Genomic DNA, 20,903 nt, shown 5'->3' with positions numbered 1-20,903 from the left:
CTAGAGACAGTCAGTCTTATAGTAAACGTCATTAGAACATGATACATTTTTTAAACTAAGTTTTTATGAAACTTTTCAAGGGGACTTGAACATGTGATCCATAGACTGCAATTAATTACTACTGCAACCTATGGTTTCATTACGTTCCTATGGAGCACTGCCAGGAACTATCACTGTGGTAGCCTCAGAGTATTTAGAAGGCTCAAGGTTACCACAACGAACAAACGTCTCCCCCCAATCTCTGTTGTGAAAGGTTCTTCGGGTCCTGGGAGTGCAATTGGTGTGGTTGCAATTGGCCACGCCATCTGAGGGGTTAAATGTCCAGGATCTGCATTATCGCCAATCAAAGATTGTCTGCTGTTTAAAACAGCAGAAACCTAGTGGCTATGGCGCCTGCTCAGCTCCTGGTCAGAGTTGATGGAAAAATCGATGGAGCTAAATACAGGGCAATCCTGGAGTAAAACCTGGTAGAGGCTGAAAAAGACTTGAGACTGGTCGGAGGTTCACCTTCCAGCAGGACAATGACCCTAAACATAGAGCCAGAGCTACCATGGAATGGTTTACATCAAAGAATATTCAAGTGTTAGAATGGCCCAGTCAATGTCCAGACTTGAATCCCATTATGAATCTGTGGCAAGACTTGAAAACTCTCTCCATCCAATCTGACTGAGCTTGAGCTATTTTGCAAAGAAGAATGGGCTAAAATCTTAGCCTCTAGATGTGCAAAGCTGGTAGAGGTATACCCCAAAAGACTTGCAGATCTAATTGCATTGAAAGGTTGTCCTACAAAGTATTGACTCTGGGGGGGCGTAATACAAATGCACGCCACACTTTCCAGATTTTTATTTATTAAAAATTTTGAAAACCGTGTACTATTTTCTTTTTACTTCACATATACTTGCTACTTTGTGTTGGTCTGTGACATAAAATCCCAATAAAATACATTTTAGTTTGAGGGTGTAATGTGAAAAAATGTGGAAAAGTTTAAAGCGTATGAATACTTTTTCAAGGCACCATATATATATATTTGTGTATGTGTGTTATCTGTCATTGTAATCCTGTCTATGATATTTAGATGACTACTGAAAAGTTACCTGTATACAACCTAAAATCTTGACATATTATTAGGCTTAGTGGTCAGTATGAAAACTGCAGGATTTTAGGAATTTATTTTAAATATAGATAGTGGCATGGAAAATTTAAAAAAAAATCACCACAACTTAAAAAAAAAAAGTTTAACATTAGGTCACTTTCATTCTCTTTAAAACAATACTGAACAGCAACAAAGATGCATTCACATGGTAAAGTATTGCTGCACTGTGAAAAATCCATGGTTACACTGCGACAAAACTGCATGCAAACACTTGCAATTTTTACAATTTTATTCTATTTGCAGGACTGGAAAATTGCAATTGAAGTAAAGCCATGGTGAAAATAATGCATGTATCTACACGTCATTTTGCCATGTTGAGGTCGCTGTTATTCCTTGCAACTCCAGGCTGAAGACATTGTAGTAAACTCTGCACTGTGAAAGTTATTAGGGCTGAACAGGTCAGCCTTTAGACATATCCATTGTTTCCACATACTGACAACAGGCAGATTCCTAGGAAATATGAATATAAATACAGGCCAGGATTTAGAGACACTGCAACAAAAAATTGCTTATAGAAAAAGAAAAGTTGCATCTCTACTCCACACAGACCCGTGAGTAGAAGTTAATGAGGGTGATGTATGATTTCTCAAAGAAGTACATGTAGTCATCTATCCTTGTTACATTTGCTGTTTTTCAATGCAATATAAAGCACTGCTTTTCTATTTTTCAAGAGCAGAGAGCCCGCGGAATCAGCTATCCTAGTAAAGTCTTAACAGACGCATCTCAGAATAGGAGGCCCGAGAGCCGCTGTTTTTGAAAAGGCTCTCATACATTGACGCTTACTTTTAGAGTAGATGAAGAGCTTGAATTGAAGAATAATGTGCTGAACTGTGATCTCATTAGAACCTGCTTTTACCTTGTAGTGACCTCTGTCAAAGTGCTCCTCAGACTTTCTCCCACTGAAGAATTGCATTCATTCAGGAGCTTGTTGGTTACAGAACCAAACTTGTCTAAAACTGCTTCATGCTTCTCAAGCTCTTCCTGAAGACTCTGTTAATGCACAACATTAGCAAATCTCAGTTGATGGAAGCAGAAAACATACGTGAAAGGTTTAGTAATAAAGGAAATAATGATGTGCTCACAATCCAAATGAGGTTCACAAAGAAGACAGAATATTGATGATTAGGTAAGGCCGCTTTCACATGGCCATAACGCCAGCACATTGTAACATCTGCATTAGGACCACAATGTCCAGACCTCCCACAATTCTACTGCACCAGAACGATGGCAACATGGTTTGGTAGAACATTGGGGGTACTAGAACTACATCTATAATACTGATGCTTAAAGAGGACTGGTGTTTTTTAACCGAATGCTTCCCCTTAATTGTTTATTTTTCTAGGCCCTCTTGTTGTCCTATTATAGCCTCTGCGACGTTTTGGTACCAGACATGCTAATAGGCAGCCATGGTCCAAAGAAGCAGAGAAAACGTCCTTCCTCAGTAGGTGTTGTCTCCTGCATAGCTCTGATGATGTTTAATCCAAGTGATGCAGACCTGCTGATCTCACCAGATTTACCTCATCTTGCAAGATCCGCCACTGTCCTGCTCATCGCCACTTCTTCAACTGTGTTCTGAACGGCAGTGGGTCTCAGAGTAAGGCCTTTGCAAAGGCTGTAGTCATAAGGTTAGGTAAATCTAATGAGATCAGCAGGTTCTCTGCATCGCTTGAAGGCTGTCCGCTCTGATTGCACAGTATGAGAGTTATGCAGGACACAACTCATACCGAGGAAAGATGGGGTCTCTGTCTTTGAGGAATTGGCTGCCAATTAGCATAAATGGCACAAAAACAAAGTGGAGGGGCTAGAAAAATAAAAATGACATTGCTGGAATCTGAAGAAAAACGGCATTAAAGGGAAACTGTCAGCTTTGCCGAACTCTCTGCATAAGCGCTGTCAGTCACAGCGAAGAGGCAGGGAAGGGGTCGCGGTTACCTTGACTTGAAGCAAAGAGGCCGCTGTCCCCTTGACTTCAAGCATGACTAGAGGAGCGCGCCGGCAGGGGATAAAAGAAAGTTTTCTGAGCTTTAGCCGCATCGGCCTTCAGGAAGAAAATGATTGTCGAAAACACGCTGCTGGCTACAGTCAGGTACTGCTGGCGGCTTGGGATGGTTTTTGGAGGTGACAGGTTCCCTTTAATGGGAGGAATATGGTTAAAAATAACCTCACAGGTCATTTTTAAATGTGCTCCCATTATGGCCATAGGAAAGGTGGCTAAATATAAAGTCAACACATTAAAAAATGTTAGCTCACATCTGCGCTTTCGTTTCTGTTGTTTTGCACTACTATAGGAAGAGAACAATGCAAAGAACGGAACAATCATGGGGTCCATCAGGGAATCTGGCATGCTGCACTATTTTGTCTGACTTTTTTCTATAATCTATGATGGATGATCCTAAGGCTAGGTTCAAATATGCGCTGCTTTTTTCCGTTTTTTTGTTTCACTATATGAATAGAAAAAAAAAAACGGAATCACTGGATCTGGCATACAACGGACACAAATAGCACCTGATGGACTCCACTGATTATAATGGAGTCTGTCGAGTTTCCATTATGGTTTATGTCATTTCGCTGGGCAAAACACCACTGCATGCAGCAGTCTTCTGTCCTGTTTTTTTGGACACTTTTGACAGAATATAAACCTAGCCTAATGGAGCAGTTCCCCAGAACATATTATGTAACAAGGCAAGTACTGTCAGCAGTACGCGTATCATTTAGGTATGGGAATATTCCCATAATTACATGAAGAATTCAAAATTCCTTCCCTTATACTTCTTTACTACAGCTTGTAGTCCACACTACACCGACTAGAAGTACCCTAACAACACCAGTACAGTTTCAAGTGTCAATGACATTGACGAGATAAAGGAACTGGGATGCCACCAATGACAATTCCATAAAAACAATAGTCTGATGGTCTCTCACCTGCAGATTGTCTACTTGAACTTTCACAGCTTCCATGGATCCTGTCAAGAGCCGGAAGCGGGACAGGGAATACCTGGCTTCCATCAAATAGCCATTTAGCTCTTCATAAACCTCCTTGTAAATGCTCCACTGATCAAGTACCGACTGTAACAATATCTCCAGCTGACACACCTAAGAAAAACAATAGAGACATAAAACAAACGTGACTTTCTTCAGCTTTTTTCTTTCTTTGTCCATGGCTTCAGGTGAAAGAAGAACAAAAGATTTCAGCTCTTGTTAGCAATAAGCTTTTGTGACTCCAGTCCCCTGTTCTTGGTTATTTACTCTGCTCTTCTGGGCACAAAGGAGAAGTGACTGGACCACAAAGTACATGTACTTCTGAGGCATTTGGATGCCAATAATTTGTCTTCTAATTGTGATGGAATGCAGTCCAAAAGGTACAAAGGAGACACAAAATATTATATGGAGCGCTAAGAAGAAGAGGATTTATCATTACGATATGCAGCAACCTTATTATATTAAGTATAGGAAATATCCAATATCATCAAAAAATATTTCTTAAAAAAGGTACTGAAATCCTAAGGAGATAGCAGAATAAAATGTGACTGTAAATGAATGTGACTTTAAGAAGGAAATTCATAAAGAAATAATGAAGATCCTCTAGAAAACTGATTCCACGTGCAGTGTCTGTAAAGCTACCCATCACCTGACTGAAGAGGTAAGTGCCGCGTCCTCTTCATTATTCACTAGGAAAGGCGCTGTACATTCTGCAGTTCCTGTGGCTGGAACTCTTTGCAGCCCCGTCTCATTCAGGTGAATTGGACAGAGTAATAGCAGAGACATTTACTACACGATATATAAAGTAGTGCTTGGAAAACAATGAATGTGAGGCAGAACTTGTTGGAGCACCACAACCCTTTCAATTAGATTGAGATATTGGGAACCCTACCGATCTGAAATTGATGGTCTAACCCCTTTAACAGTTTAGTGCAAATATAAACCTAGTCAACCTATATATATATATATATATACAGTACAGACCAAAAGTTTGGACACACCTTCTCATTCAAAGAGTTTTATTTATTTTCATGACTATGAAAATTGTAGATTCACACTGAAGGCATCAAAACTATGAATTAACACATGTGGAATTATATACATAACAAACAAGTATGAAACAACTGAAAATATGTCATATTCTAGGTTCTTCAAAGTAGCCACCTTTTGCTTTGATTACTGCTTTGCACACTCTTGGCATTCTCTTGATGAGCTTCAAGAGGTAGTCCCCTGAAATGGTCTTCCAACAGTCTTGAAGGAGTTCCCAGAGATGCTTAGCACTTGTTGACCCTTTTGCCTTCACTCTGCGGTCCAGCTCACCCCAAACCATCTCGATTGGGTTCAGGTCTGGTGACTGTGGAGGCCAGGTCATATGGCGCAGCACCCCATCACTCTCCTTCATGGTCAAATAGCCCTTACTTTCCAAGTTTTCCCAATTTTTCGGCTGACTGACTGACCTTCATTTCTTAAAGTAATGATGGCCACTCGTTTTTCTTTACTTAGCTCCTTTTTTCTTGCCATAATACAAATTCTAACAGTCTATTCAGTAGGACTATCAGCTGTGTATCCACCTGACTTCTCCTCAACGCAACTGATGGTCCCAACCCCATTTATAAGGCAAGAAATCCCACTTATTAAACCTGACAGGGCACACCTGTGAAGTGAAGACCATTTCAGGTGACTACCTCTTGAAGCTCATCAAGAGAATGCCAAGAGTGTGCAAAGCAGTAATCAAAGCAAAAGGTGGCTACTTTGAAGAACCTAGAATATGACATATTTTCAGTTGTTTCACACTTGTTTGTTAGGTATATAATTCCACATGTGTTAATTCATAGTTTTGATGCCTTCAGTGTGAATCTACAATTTTCATAGTCATGAAACAATAAAGAAAACTTTTTGAATGAGAAGGTGTGTCCAAACTTTTGGTCTGTACTGTATATATATATATATATATATATATATACACATATATATAGCTAAAATAATGTGAAACTATAACAAGGGCAAAGAGTGAGTGATGTGTCTAAAGCCCTGCCACTTCTGAATTGTATTGTGTGTAATGTACTCACATAACTAATGCACTTTATTGAAGGGTTGTCCGGGCTACAGATATAGATGACCTATCCTCAGTATAAGTCATCAATATCAGATCAGTGGGGGTCTGACGCCTGGAACCCTCACCGATCAACTGTTTGGTAACTATACAGTATACAGAGTAGAAGCAGGCAGCTCTGTTCATGGTGTAGTTTCGGACTCTGACAGCTCAGCTCCCTTTCACTTGAATATGAGTTGAGCTGCAATACCCGATAGCCACTACACGGTGTACAGCGCTGTTTTCTACCATATCTGTACATGGTATAGTTTTCTGTGCCTAAGCTGCTTGAATCAGCCGGTCGGTGGAGGTGTTGGGTCAGACTCCCACTGATCTGATACTGATGACTTATCTTGAAGATAGTTCATCAATATCTATAGCCCGGACAACCCCTTTAATGTGTATATAGAATACACTGAACTGCTACCTGGAGATTTTGGCGCTTGGAAATGATAATACTGACAGCAATAAAACCAAGCTGCTGAAAATAGTAACTATTGTATATTATCATGCACGTGCTTCAGCTAGGATTCTTTTTGTGTCATTTTGGATTGCTTAGATTTTTTTTATATGGAAGAAGCAGGGTTAGAACTTAGGGGGTCGTTTTAGATGCCGATCTTAATAAAGCCCCTCCTCTGGCTGTGGATTGCTGAAGTTATGTAAAGGCACAAGCCTCTACATAACTTTTGCGGATTTACCGCCGCTTCTTAATGTAAGACAGTTTCCATGTCTTACATTTAGACAATTTTCTATGCCTAAACCAGGCGTAGAAAATTATGAATGAGAAGGGCCTGCCGGCCCGTCCCCTTCCCCACCCACACCCACTTTGTTAGACCTAGCATGAGCCAGGAAAAGTCGCAGAAGTGTGCCTAATATAGGTGTATTTCAGGTTAACAAATGGCCTCCTTAATTTTTGGGAGGTGCAATTTGCAATGCCAAGTACTCTCTATTATATGTGTGAAACAAGGCAATAGATTCCCTCCCAATGTTTGCTACTATGAAATAGCGTCATCATCTCAGAGATAAGTACATGCAACCTTATTATGAAAATGATGGCAGAAAAAAAAAAAAGGAGAGCTACCCATAGTATCCAGTCAGATGACTGTGTAACATTGTGTCCCCAGATTATGAAAAAAAAGTCTTGCTATGGGTAATAACTCAATTTTCTGTCCATAATTTTCATATATGTTCATTAGAATTATTAGTAAGAATAGCTATTTTTTCTAATGCGCTGTAATGAAAGATTCTGCATTAAACACGATTCATTCATCTGTTTAGATGGCAATGTACGTTCATGGCACAGAAATCACCCAGAAAATTCTGTGATCTGCAGCCAAGAAGTTTAAGGGCTCTTTCACATGAGCGGATAATCCGCTGCGTAAAGACAGCCAAGCTCCGCTCCGGACAGCAGAGACATGGAGCACTAACATGATTGATAATGCTCCGTGCCTCTCTCTGATCTTTTTACTACAAAATCACAGTGAGATAAAGTTGTCAACATGATTTTGTAGTAAAAAGATCACAGAGAGGCACAGAGCATTATCAATCATGTTAAAAGAGCATTATCAATCGTGTTACTGCTCCGTGTCTCTGCTGTTCGGAGTGGGGTTTTGGCATTCTTTCACGCAGCGGATTACCCGCACGGCAGCCGCTCGTATGAAGTGCCCTAAGGCTAGGTCTACACGACGACATTTGTAGCGCTACAATCAGTCGGACGACAGATAGGGCACAACTACACTGCAACATTTGTCGCGCGACATTTTGTTGCACCAATGTCGCGCAACAATTTTTATAATGGCAGTCTATGGTGTCGCACTGCAACATGCGACATGCTACGACTGCGACACGACAGTCGCAGAAAAATCCATCTCGAATGGATTTTCTGCGACTGTCGCGTCGCAGTTTGTTGTATGTTGCAGTGAGACACCATAGACTGCCATTATAAAAATTGTCGCGCAATATTGGTGCAACAAAAATGTTGCGCGACAAATGTCGTCGTGTAGACCTAGCCTTAGGCTTCCGGGAATTGTGAAACAACTCCTTACTAAGGCCTCATGCACACGACCGTTGTGTGCATCCGTGGCCGTTGTGCCGTTTTCCGTTTTTTTTCGCGGACCCATTGACTTTCAATGGGTCCGTGGAAAAAACGGAGAATGCACCGTTTGGCAGCCGCATCCGTGAGCCGTGTTTCCTGGCCGTGAAAAAAATATGACCTGTCCTATTTTTTTCACGGCCAACGGTTCACGGACCCATTCAAGTCAATGGGTCCGTGAAAGAACACGGATGCACACAAGATTGGCATCCGTGTCCGTGATCCGTGGCCGTAGGTTAGTTTTTATACAGACGGATCCGAAGATCCGTCTGCATAAAAGCTTTTTCAAAGCTGAGTTTTCACTTCGTGAAAACTCAGAACCGACAGTATATTCTAACACAGAAGCGTTCCCATGGTGATGGGGACGCTTCTAGTTAGAATACACTACAAACTGTGTACAAGACTGCCCCCTGCTGCCTGGCAGCACCCGATCTCTTACAGGGGGCCGTGATCAGCACAATTAACCCCTTCAGGTGCGGCACCTGAAGGGGTTAATTGTGCTGATCACGGCCCCCTGTAAGAGATCAGGGCTGCCAGGCAGCAGGGGGCAGACCCTCCCCCCCCCCCCCAGTTTGAATATCATTGGTGGCCAGTGCGGCCCCCCCCCCGCCTCCCTCTATTGTAATAATTCGTTGGTGGCACAGTGTGCGCCCCCCCCCCCCTCCCTCCCTCTATTGTAATAATTCGTTGGTGGCACAGTGTGTGCCCCCCATCGGCCCCCCCTCCCTCTATAGCATTAACAACATTGGTGGCCAGTGTGCGGCCTCCCATCTCCCCCCCCCCCATCATTGGTGGCAGCGGAGTTCCGATCGGAGTCCCAGTTTAATCGCTGGGGCTCCGATCGGTAACCATGGCAACCGGGACGCTACTACAGTCCTGGTTGCCATGGTTACTTAGCAATAGTACAATAGTAGAAGATCCATACTTACCTGCTGCTGGCTGCTGCTGCGATGTTCGTGTCCGGCCGGGAGCTCCACCTACTGGTAAGTGACAGGGTCTGTGCGGCGCATTGCTAAATGAACTGTCACTTACTAGTAGGAGGAGCTCCCGGCTGGACACGAACATCGCAGCTCCTAGGTAAGTATGAATCTTTTACTATTGTACTATTGCTAGTAACCCGCTGCCACCAATGATCGGGGGGGAAGGGGGGGGGGGGAAGATGGGAGGCCGCACACTGGCCACCAATGTTGTTAATGCTATAGAGGGAGGGGGGCCAATGGGGGGCGCACACTGTGCCACCAACGATTTATTACAATAGAGGAAGGAAGGGGGGGGCGCACACTGTGCCACCAACAAATTATTACAATAGAGGGAGGAAGGGGGGGGGGGGGGCGCACACTGTGCCACCCACGAATTATTACAATAGAGGGAGGAAGGGGGGGGGGCACACTGTGCCACCAACAAATTATTACAATAGAGGGAGGAAGGGAGGGGGGGGGCCGCACTGGCCACCAATGATATTCAAACTGGGGAGGGGGGGGGGGGGTCTGCCCCCTGCTGCCTGGCAGCCCTGATCTCTTACAGGGGGATATGTTAGTACAATTAACCCCTTCAGGTGCGGCACCTGAGGGGTTAATTGTGCTGATCACGGCCCCCTGTAAGAGATCGGATGCTGCTAGGCAGCAGGGGGCAGTCATGTACACAGTTTGTAGTATATTCTAACTAGAAGCGTCCCCATCACCATGGGAACGCCTCTGTGTTAGAATATACTGTCGGAAATGAGGTTTCACGATCTAACTCATATCCGACAGTATATTCTAACATAGAGGCGTTCCCATGGTGATGGGGACGCTTCAAGTTAAAATATACCATCGGATTGGAGAAAACTCCGATCTGATGGTATAAAAGGGACTCCAGACTTTACATTGAAAGTCAATGGGGACGGATCCGTTTGAAATTGCACCATATTGTGTCAACGTCAAACGGATCCGTCCCCATTGACTTGCATTGTAATTCTGGACGGATCCGTTTGGCTCCGCACGGCCAGGCGGACACCAAAACGACTTTTTTTTCATGTCCGTGGATCCTCCAAAAATCAAGGAAGACCCACGGACGAAAAAACGGTCACGGATCATGGGAAAACGGAACCCCGTTTTGCGGACCGCAAAAAAATACGGTCGTGTGCATGAGGCCTAAGTGTGCAGCTTGAGCGGAGGAGAAATTGGGTTTATCAGGTATGTCCAATTTTCCAATGATCCTGGGTCACACAGGATTATAGCCCAGGGTTGCATACACTTACTAATATGCGCATCACCAGACATTTGGGGAGATTTACTAAGCTAAACACAAGAGCTCGGACTTGATTTGCACAAAAAAAAAAAAAAAAAAAAAGAAAACGCTAACATGCTTTGCATGTGTTTTAGATACTTACTCGAGGAGGGCATATGGCTTAGAGGAGAAGCGGCATGACAAAATGCTCCAAGCCACAAATGGGCATAAATTCTAGCACAAATTGGAGCAAAATGTTGGTGTCAGTAAGGCTACTTTCACACTGGCGTTTTGAATTCCGTTTCAGGGATCTAACAAGCGGCCCAAAACGGATCAGTTCAGCCCCAATGCATTCTGAATGGATAAGGATCATTTTGGCTCTGTTCAGCCTCCATTCCGCTCTGGATGCGGACACCAAAACGCTGCTTGTAGCGGTTTAGTGTCCGTCTGGCAATGCGGAGCCAAACGCATCCGTCCTGACTTACAATATAAGTTAATGGCGGCGGTTCCCTTTTCACTGACACAATATGGTGCAATTGAAAACGGATCCGTCCCCCCCCATTGACTTTCAATGTAAGTCAGGATGGATCCGTTTTGACTTAGACTTTTTTTTGACAGAATAATGCAAGCGGATCCGTTCTGAACGGATAAAAGCGTTTGTATTATAGGTGCGGATCCGTCTGTGCAGACACAAGACGGATCCGCACCGAATGCAGGTGTGAAAGTAGCCTAAGTCAATCAATAGGTAGTGTAAATTTAGGACAGAAGTGTCAGATGCTCTGAATTTTTCCAGCATGAGCCAATATGAGAGATCTTTGGTCTTTCTACTCTGTTTAAATATTACCAGTAGATAGGATTAGTAATTTTGCCCAAGTCAGCAAGGAAGGTTGTACTGTGAATCAGGCTCTGAAATGCAATGCGGGCTGCAACTCGGGATCAGTGCAAGATAAGTACGTGCACGAGAACCAGAACACTCACCTTACAGTGCAAATTGGCCCAAGACTGGTTTAGTTCACCAATGGTATCCATAACTATAGCAGTGGCTCTCTCTTTTTTATTCTGGACTAAGGATATTCCACTTTGCCCAACCTTTTCCAAATCATTTTCTTTGGCTTTGACAGCTTCTTCAAGATCCTGCAATGTATTAACATAACCACACGCCATTGGTTAGAATATTCCCTGGAAACATGCTCATTTTAGGTAGAAAAGCTTTACTTTGCAGTACGCTCACATCAGCAGCCCGCAGACCCTACTATAAGTCGATGGGGTCCGTGGGGTGCTCCTGGTGTCATGCGACAGATCTGGCACTACATTTATATCAGAAGCGCCTTGTGCAGGTAGAGTGAGGACAGCATACAGACATGGCCGAGCTGTTTAGTGGAGGGAAAATGACACATTTTCATGCATTCTACAAAAGAATCTATACTAGCATCATCGTTCTTTCACCTAAATAAGGTTCAATTTGTTTTGCAATAAAAAAATAATAAAAAAAAATATTTTCGTGCTGCTCAATAAATGTTTGCTCATCTTCTGACACTGCTTCAGAGGACAATGCACTTTGGCAGAACTCTAGGGACCTTTGCACAAAGCAGTGTGTCCAGCACACAAAACTGACTTCATGAATTATTCACATTTTTAAATGTATTTTCTACATATTTATGTTGTGATTATCAAAGTCAGGAAGGCACAATAATGTAAGTTTCAAAAAATATAGACACTTAAGATCTGGGGAAGTTTTTTATTTTTTTTGCATACAATACCTATTAACCAACATTGGTTCTATGGAGACATCTTCTGGTCAGTACTGAAAAAGCTTATTTTAGGCACAGTGAAAGAGATACGGTACCTGCCTTATAATCACAGGTACTAAAGGCTTTTTAAATGTGCCTATTATCTAAATTAGTAAAACAGAATCCACATAGTAAATTCTATTACACTGAGTTACAGTTGGTATTTTGGATGGACTGTAACGACACCATACAAGTAGTAGTTACCTGGCATTCCTTCAGGCTGCTCTGGACTGACGCCTGATCACCAATGCTTTGATGTTTCTGCAGCTTCTTTTCTTGCTTCTCAAACCAGGATTTCATACTCTGCACATTGTTTTTGTATTCTGTCCATGACTCTAATAATCGCTCAAGCATCTGGATCTATAAAGTAAAGAATGAAATGTAAAGATAAAATAATGACTATTATTACAGAGAGTTAAAGGGGTTGCATAGGTCATCAATAGCTGATCAGAGGAGATAGGACTCCCAGGACCCTGACGATCAGCTGTTTAAAGAGGCCGCGGAGCTCCAGTGAGCGCTGTCACAGCTGACCATGCACAGTGCCGCACATTGTATAGTGGCTGTGCCTGGGCCATTCACTTGAACGGGACTGAGCTGCGCCTACCAAATGTGATGTCACTGGCCTAGGCCGCGGCCTCCTTAAAGAGCTCATTGGTGGGGGTGCCAGGAGTTGGACCACCTCAGATCAGATTTTGATGACTTATCCGAAGGATAGGCCATCAATATCAAGATCCGAGACAAACCCTTTAAAGGGAATCTGTCACCATGAGTATGCTGCCATATCTGAGGGCAGTATAAAGTACTTGATTACAGCAGTGTGCAGGCACATGTTTTCTTGCAGTAAATTCCACCTCTGTCCAGGCGCAGCGTGACGCGGCTCATTGATAGATTTCTTCCTATTACTGTGCACAGGCAGAAAACTGCCAAACTGCGACAAGTAGAAGGGGTCATCCAGCAGCTCATGTATATTAACCCCTTAAGGACCCTTGGATTTTTCATTTTAGCGTTTTCGTTTTTCACTCCCCGCCTTCCCATAGTCCTAACTTTTTTATTTTTCCATTCACATAGCCTTATGAGGGCTTATTTTTTGTGGGACAAGTTGTACTTTCTAATGGCACCATTTACGGTTGCATACCATGTAGTAGGGAGCAGGGCTGTGGAGTCGGTAGATAAATGCTCCGACTCCGACTCCAACTCCTCCGTTTTTGGTACTTCCGACTCCGACTCCCCTGTATTTAATATGCAAATGGGTTTTATACATTCCTTGAAGGAAAGAAAAGCAACAAACAGCTGTTCCACCAAGTTCTTCTAAGCTCTTATAGCAGAGAGAAGTAGTTGGGCAGAAGCTGCTGCCTTCTCCTTTGTGTGCTGATCTTCTGCTGAAGATAGGGCAGTGGGAGGATCTAGAAAGGGCCATTTATTTTAAAACATGATTTCCCTAGTAGAATCCCATAGTCATGTTTAAAGTTTAACCCCTTAAGGACTCAGCCCTATTTCACCTTAAGGACCAGGCCATTTTTTGCAGATCTGACCAGTGTCACTTTAAGTGCTGATAACTTTAAAACGCTTTGACTTTTCCAGGCCATTCTGAGAATGTTTTTTCGTCACATATTTTACTTCATGACACTGGTAAAATGAAGTAAAAAAAATTCATTTTTATTTATAAAAAAATACTAAATTTACCAAAATATTAAAAAAAAAATAGCAAATTTCTAAGTTTCAATTTCTCTACTTCTATAATACATAGTAATACATCCAAAAATAGTTATTACTTTACATTCCCCATTTGTCTACTACATGTTTGGATCATTTTGGGAATGATATTTTATTTTTTGGGGATGTTACAAGGCTTAGAAGTTTAGAAGCAAATCTTGAAATTTTTGAGAAATTTTCAAAAACCCAATTTTTAGGGACCAGTTCAGGTCTGAAGTCACTTTGCAAGGCTTACATAATAGAAACCACCCAAAAATGACCCCATTCTATAAACTAAACCCCTCAAGGTATTCAAAACTGATTTTACAAACTTTGTTAACCCTTTAGGTGTTCCACAAGAATTAATGGAAAATAGAGATACAATTTCAAAATGTCACTTTTTTGGCAGATTTCCCATTTTAATAATTTTTTTCCAGTTACAAAGCAAGGGTTAACAGCCAAAACAAACTCAATATTTATGGCCCTGATTCTGTAGTTTACAGAAACACCCCATATGTGGTCGTAAACCGCTGTACGGGCACACGGCAGGGCGCAGAAGGTAAGGAATGCCATACGGTTTTTGGAAGGCAGGTTTGGCTGGACTGTTTCTTTTTACATCATGTCCCATTTGAAGCCCCCTGATGCACCCCTAGAGTAGAAACTCCATAAAAGTGACCCCATCTAAGAAACTACACCCCTCAAGGTATTTAAAACTGATTTTACATTGCTCTATGTTACACTTTTTGTGAGGCAAGATAATACCGTACCGGTACGTCATGTGTCCGTAAGGGGTTAAGCTAACAATCTGAGTTTACACGTTTTTATAGCCTTAGCTGAATGACAGCAGTTTTTCAAATGGTTTACAGCTTCAGTCTTGAACTATTGACTATCCATTCCCTTCACTTATACAAGTGTCTCTAGTCCTGCAAAAAACATATTTACTTGATCAGTTATCAGTGAGAGGCTAGGTTACCATGGGCGTTGCGTTCCCTGTAACAGCGGAACACAACACATCGGAAAGTATAAGTATTGCCGCTCCTTAACTGTGCGTTGCGTGCCATATAGTGAAGCATATGAAAAGCATGCTTCTTCACGGTCACTTAACGTGTTCGTTTTGCGGTAACGTGATGCACTGCATGCATTGGCCTTTATTCTTACAGTAGAGAAGTAATTAAAGGGAATCTGTCACCTGTTTTTAGCATTTTAGGCTTTCAACATTGCCATGTTTAATAAAGTACCTTATTTCCTGCAGTGGTCTTCTTACTTTATTTCATTTTGTCATTTTGATAAAAAAGCTCTTTTTCTGATATGCTAATGAAGCTCCAAGGTGCCCATAGGGGCATTTTTTTCCCCACTCTGGAGCCCAGTGACGCCCCTCTGCAGTGCCCAGCCCGCCTTAATTTGAAGCCCAAGAACGCCTCCTGATCCTGAAATAACCTCCCACAGCCCCGGCAAACGGTTCCGCCCCCTCGCCACGTCATCTTCTACCTTCAAGAAATGCCCCGTTCTTCTTCCTGTCGGCCGTCAGAAATCATCAAGCTCCTGAGGGCAACAGCCTCAAAAGTCTCACGGGGCATGCACCGAGCCCAGTGACGTAATCTGAGCGCTGTTGCCTCAGGAGCTTGATGATCGTGCAGGCGCAGGCCGCAGGCGGTACTGCGCCTGCGTGAGATTTCTGGTGGCCGACAGGAAGAAGAACGGGGCATTTCTTGAAGGTAGAAGATGACGTGGCGAGGGGGCGGAACCGTTTTCCGGGGCTGTGGGAGGTTATTTCAGGATCAGGAGGCGTTCTTGGGCTTCAAATTAAGGCGGGCTGGGCACTGCAGGGGGGCGTCACTGGGATCCAGAGTGGGGGAAAAAACGCCCCTCTGGGCACCTTGGAGCTTCATTAGCATATCAGAAAAAGAGCTTTTTTATTATCAAAATGACAAAACGAAATAAAGTAAGAAGACCACTGCAGGAAATAAGGTACTTTATTGGACATGGCAATGTTGAAAGCTTAAAATGCTAAAAGCAGGTGACAGATTCCCTTTAATTATAACTTTTTGTGAATTGGGACATTTAAACTTGCTGTTTTTTATTTTATTCCAATTTAAATTTAGTAGGAGTCGGAGTCGGTACATTTTTGCCGACTCCGACTCTAGGTACCCAAAATTGCCTCCGACTCCTCGACTCCGACTCCACAGCCCTGGTAGGGAGCGGGAAAAAAATTCTAAATGGGGTAGAATTGGGAAAAAACGCAATTCTGATAAAGGTGTTTATTTTTTATTTTTTACACTGTACACTCTGCGGTAAAATTGACCAGTTATCTTCATTCTCCAGGTCAGTACGGTTCCAACGATACCACACTTGTATAATTTTTCTAGCGTTTTAATACAAAAAATATATATTTAAACCTTTGAGGAAAAATTTTTTTTTTTTCATAACCATATTCTGAACCCTATAACTTTTTTTTAGCTATGTGTACAGGGCTGTGTGAGGGCTAATTTTGCGGGACAATCTGTTCTTTTCAGTGATACCAATTTAAAGTGTGCGACTTTTTGATCACTTTTTATAAAAAAATGATTGGGTAGTTGAAGTAACAAAAAATGGCAAATTGGCTGTTTTTATTTTTTTCCTTGCTACAGCATTTGCCGTATGCCATTAATATTGTTCGATTTTAATAGTATGGGCATTTTCGCACGCGGCGATGTCCATGTTTATTTTTTTATTGGTCAAGTACTTTTATTTTAAGGAATGGGGAGTGATTTGAACTTTTATTTTTTTTTATATTTGTAAAAACTTTTTTTAAAACTTTTTTTTAGGTCACCTTGGGTGACAATAACTGCCAATCATATTATTCAGTGATGGCTAAATAGTCATCATTGAAGACTTAAATTGCAATATATAAATACAAGGCTGCCACCTAGTGGCCTGTATTGATATATACATCGAATTGACTGAAGCTGGCTTGAGGCTTCGGTCAATTAGATTGAGGTAACAGGTCCCCCGATCTCAGCCGGGGAATGCTGTTACTGGACCGGAAGCACGTGACTTCCAGTTCCGGTCTGCGCAGATGCCGTGGTCACATTTAACCACGGCATCTGAAAGGTAAGATGTATGCGATCAGCCTTATGGCTGATCGCATACATGTGCCGCGGGTCTCTGCTATTTAAAATAGCAGCGACACCGTGGCTAAGGAGGCTAATTAATAAGGAGGCTAAGGAGGCTAAGGAGCTGCACACGCGAGCGGGCGACATGTTTAGGGAATGGACCCATGAAGTACAGCTCCGTCATGGGTCCTTAAAGGGTTAAGGACTCTAGAGAGGACTCCTAGCTCATGATGCACCTAATAAAGTGTGTTTTTAAGAAAACCATTGCAAGAAAACAAATGACACATCACCATATTCAAGGTGCATTCCACTCCTTTATGCTGTCCTCAGAAACATAAACCTGGTGACAGAGTCCCTTCAATTAGATCTTACTGTATATGCATAAAATGATATTGCGCATACTGCAGCGTGTGCTACAGGACTGTGTGCTGTGTATTCTATAAAAGACATTTTATGGCCTCTAGAAACCTGTTATCCAATTGTCAGTCAAAGTTTTGGTAAGCAGAGTGCCACAACACAGCTTTTGCTGCCCTGCTCCACATGTCGTCACCTGGTGCCAGGACATCGGGTTAGCCATTCTCACAGATAAAAAGACTGTTGGCTTGCCTAGAAAGCACTTAGGGGCACATTTATTAATACCGCCGTTTTAGATGCCGGTCTTAATAAAGCCCTATAGCTGGTGGAGGATCCATAGCGGGTGCAGGCCTCTCCATAACTTCGGCACATCCAGCGCCAGTTCTAAAAGTAAGACAGCTTTCTAGCTGGTGATTGAGATGGGCATACTGGCCCCTCCCCTTCTCCGCCCATGCCACGCCCACAATTTTCAAACTGTCGTGAGTGGGGATAAGTTACAGATAGCAGCGCAACTACCCATTGCGCGGCCATCTGCGCCTAATTTAGGCGTACTTCTGATTAGTAAATGACCCCCTTATATTTTTCATTTTTCTCTGAAGGTTGACTTTGACATCATATCCCACACACCAGACCCTTTTCATATTAACACTGGTGACGGTAGCTACAAGACTCACTGTGACGCAATTACCTTTTCTGTTATTAACCCTTGAAGGATCTGCCATCTCCTGTTCATGGTACCCAGCTTTTCGGCAAAGTCAGTTTTGTCACTTCTTTTACTTTCCACATCTTGGCTGCTGATTTGGAGCACAGACTGGTTTACAAAATCCACAGTCAGTTGTTTGCAGTTTATGTCAATCTTGAACCCCTGGAAAAAAAAAAAAAGTCTAATTATATACAATGACATAAAACAAATTATGATAAGACATGGTTGAATTCTTGTGCACTTTTGGTGCAGATTTCAGTACCAAAATACAGTGGAATGCTAATGAATGGGGTCTTATGAAATCTTTTTACAAAGCATGGGTGGAATCTACAGCAAATCTGAGCCAACGTCCATTCAGTATTTGAATGGAGGCTATTAAACATCCATTAAATTAAATGCAGTCTACTAAAGCAGTTAACAGTCTTAGGGCTCATGCACATGACCGTATGTATTTTGCGGTCCGCAAAAAATTGATTCGCAAAAAATACAGATGACGTCCGTGTATTCCGTATTTTGCCGAACGGAACAGCTGGCTCATAATAGAACAGTCCTATACTTGTCTGTAAGGCGGACAATAATAGGACATGTTCTATTCTTTTGCGGAACGGACATGCAGAAACGGAATGCACACGGAGTAACTTCCGCTTTTTTTGCAGACCCAATGAAATGAATGGTTCCGTATACGGTCCACAAAAAAACCCAGAATGGACACGGAAAGAAAATATGTTCGTGTGCATGAGCCCTTAAAGGGGTATTCCAGTTGATTGACGTTATGGATAGGGGATAACTAGTAGATTAGTAGGGGTCCTACCGCTGGGACCCCACCGATCACGAGAACGGGGGCCCTGTACCTGCAGCCCCCCTGAAATGAACGGAACGGGTGGTCGGGCATGTGCGCAGCCTCTCCATTCATTTCTATGGAAATTCTGGAGATAGCCGGGCGCTGTACATGGCTATCTCCAGAACTCCCATAAAAAAGAATGGAGAGGCCACACGCATGTGCAAGCAGCCGCTCTGTTCTTTTCAGGGAAGCTGCAGGGGGTATGGGCCCCCTTCTCGAGATTAGTGGGGGTCCCTGCGGTAGGACCCTAACCAATCTAATGGTTATCACCTATCCTGTGGATAGAGGATAACTTCTAACAATCAGAATACCCCTTTAAGGTCAGCCAAAACCACCAAGAATAGCAGGTTTAGCTAACAGTGTGACGTGTATGGGAACCACCCGACTCTACTCGAGGGAAAGGAGGATTGAGTGAAGTGAATATTTTCACCCAATCCTCTCAGGATATAAGGTTCCCAAAGTGTCTGGCAGAAGCTTTCTCCTCTTTGACAGCTGTCCATAGAACGACTGATCATTCAACAGCAATTGAGTACAATAAAGGAATTCAAGAGGGGCCTGGATGTGTTTCTGGAGTGTAATAATATTACAGGCTATAGCTACTAGAGAGGGGTCATTAATCCAGGGAGTTATTCTGATTTGCCTGATTGGAGTCGGGAAGGAATTTTTTATTCCCCTAAAGTGAGGAAAATTGGCTTCTACCTCACAGTTTTTTTTTGCCTTCCTCTGGATCAACTTGCAGGATGACAGGCCGAACTGGATGGACAAATGTCCTTTTTCGGCCTTATGTACTATGTTACTAATTGTATGTGTATGGTTGGCTTTAAATGTGTATGTTGGCTTTGAATGTGTAGGTTGGCTTTGAATGTGTATGGTTGGCCTTAAATGTGTATGGTTGGCTTTGAATGTGTATGGTTGGCTTTAAATGTGTATGGTTGGCTTTAAATGTGTATGATTGGCTTTGAATGTGTATGGTTGGCTTTGAATGTGTATGGTTGGCTTTGAATGTGTATGGTTGGCTTTGAATGTATATGGTTGGCTTTGAATGTGTATGGTTGGCTTTGAATGTGTATGGTTGGCTTTGAATGTGTATGGTTGGCTTTGAATGTATATGGTTGGCTTTGAATGTGTATGGTTGGCTTTGAATGTGTATGGTTGGCTTTGAAAGTGTATGGTTGACTTTGAATGTGTATGGTTGGCTTTGAATGTGTATGGTTGGCTTTGAATGTGTATGGTTGGCTTTGAATGTGTATGGTTGGCTTTGAATGTATATGGTTGGCTTTGAATGTGTATGGTTGGCTTTGAATGTATATGGCTGGCTTTGAATGTGTATGGTTGGCTTTGAATGTGTATGGTTGGCTTTGAATGTGTATGGTTGGCTTTGAATGTGTATGGTTGGCTTTGAATGTGTATGGTTGGCTTTGAATGTATATGGTTGGCTTTGAATGTGTATGGTTGGCTTTGAATGTATATGGTTGGCTTTGAATGTGTATGGTTGGCTTTGAATGTATATGGTTGGCTTTGAAGTTTTAAGTGTTTTACATTTTAGCAAAGACACAGTGAATTATTTACACCACACCTGTACAGATTGTGAAAATACCAATCTACACAATATGAAATGCCTTGGGCAGTAGACATCTTCTCACAGTTATTACCTTATATTTAAGAAGATATTCATGAATGGCTTCACAGCCCACAACATTCCGGATTTTCTCCTCATCCTCTTTGATAACATTTTCCATCAGTGAGATCCAGGTCATGACTTCGGTGATAGCATGCCGTGAAGGAAGTTTGTCCATTTGTAACTGCCAAACAAAATAAAAAATGAGTGCATTCTTGATTCACATCATGGTCATTTAAAATTATCTGCCAAAATGCACTCCAGAAATACACAGTGCTGTGCTGATTTC

General features: G+C 42.5%; 1 protein-coding gene across 4 annotated transcripts in view; it reads right to left on the bottom strand.

The window, feature by feature from the left end:
* The window catches only part of SYNE1 (spectrin repeat containing nuclear envelope protein 1), a 413,129-nt gene that overhangs the window by 76,568 nt on the left and 315,658 nt on the right, over window positions 1–20,903 (bottom strand). For all 4 annotated transcript variants that reach the window (XM_040429494.1, XM_040429495.1, XM_040429497.1 and 1 more), the window contains 6 exons: window positions 20,649–20,798; window positions 18,141–18,317; window positions 12,519–12,674; window positions 11,503–11,658; window positions 4,076–4,246; window positions 2,010–2,143 (listed from right to left, as the gene is read on the bottom strand). In XM_040429494.1, coding sequence (XP_040285428.1) covers window positions 2,010–2,143; window positions 4,076–4,246; window positions 11,503–11,658; window positions 12,519–12,674; window positions 18,141–18,317; window positions 20,649–20,798 — 944 coding nt within the window. The remainder of the gene's footprint in view (window positions 1–2,009; window positions 2,144–4,075; window positions 4,247–11,502; window positions 11,659–12,518; window positions 12,675–18,140; window positions 18,318–20,648; window positions 20,799–20,903) is intronic.

This window comes from Bufo bufo, chromosome 4 (assembly GCF_905171765.1).
Source record: "Bufo bufo chromosome 4, aBufBuf1.1, whole genome shotgun sequence".
Lineage (NCBI taxonomy): Eukaryota > Metazoa > Chordata > Amphibia > Anura > Bufonidae > Bufo > Bufo bufo.
The sequence above is the reverse complement of the archived record's forward strand: the minus strand, read 5'-3'. Positions and strand labels throughout refer to the sequence as shown.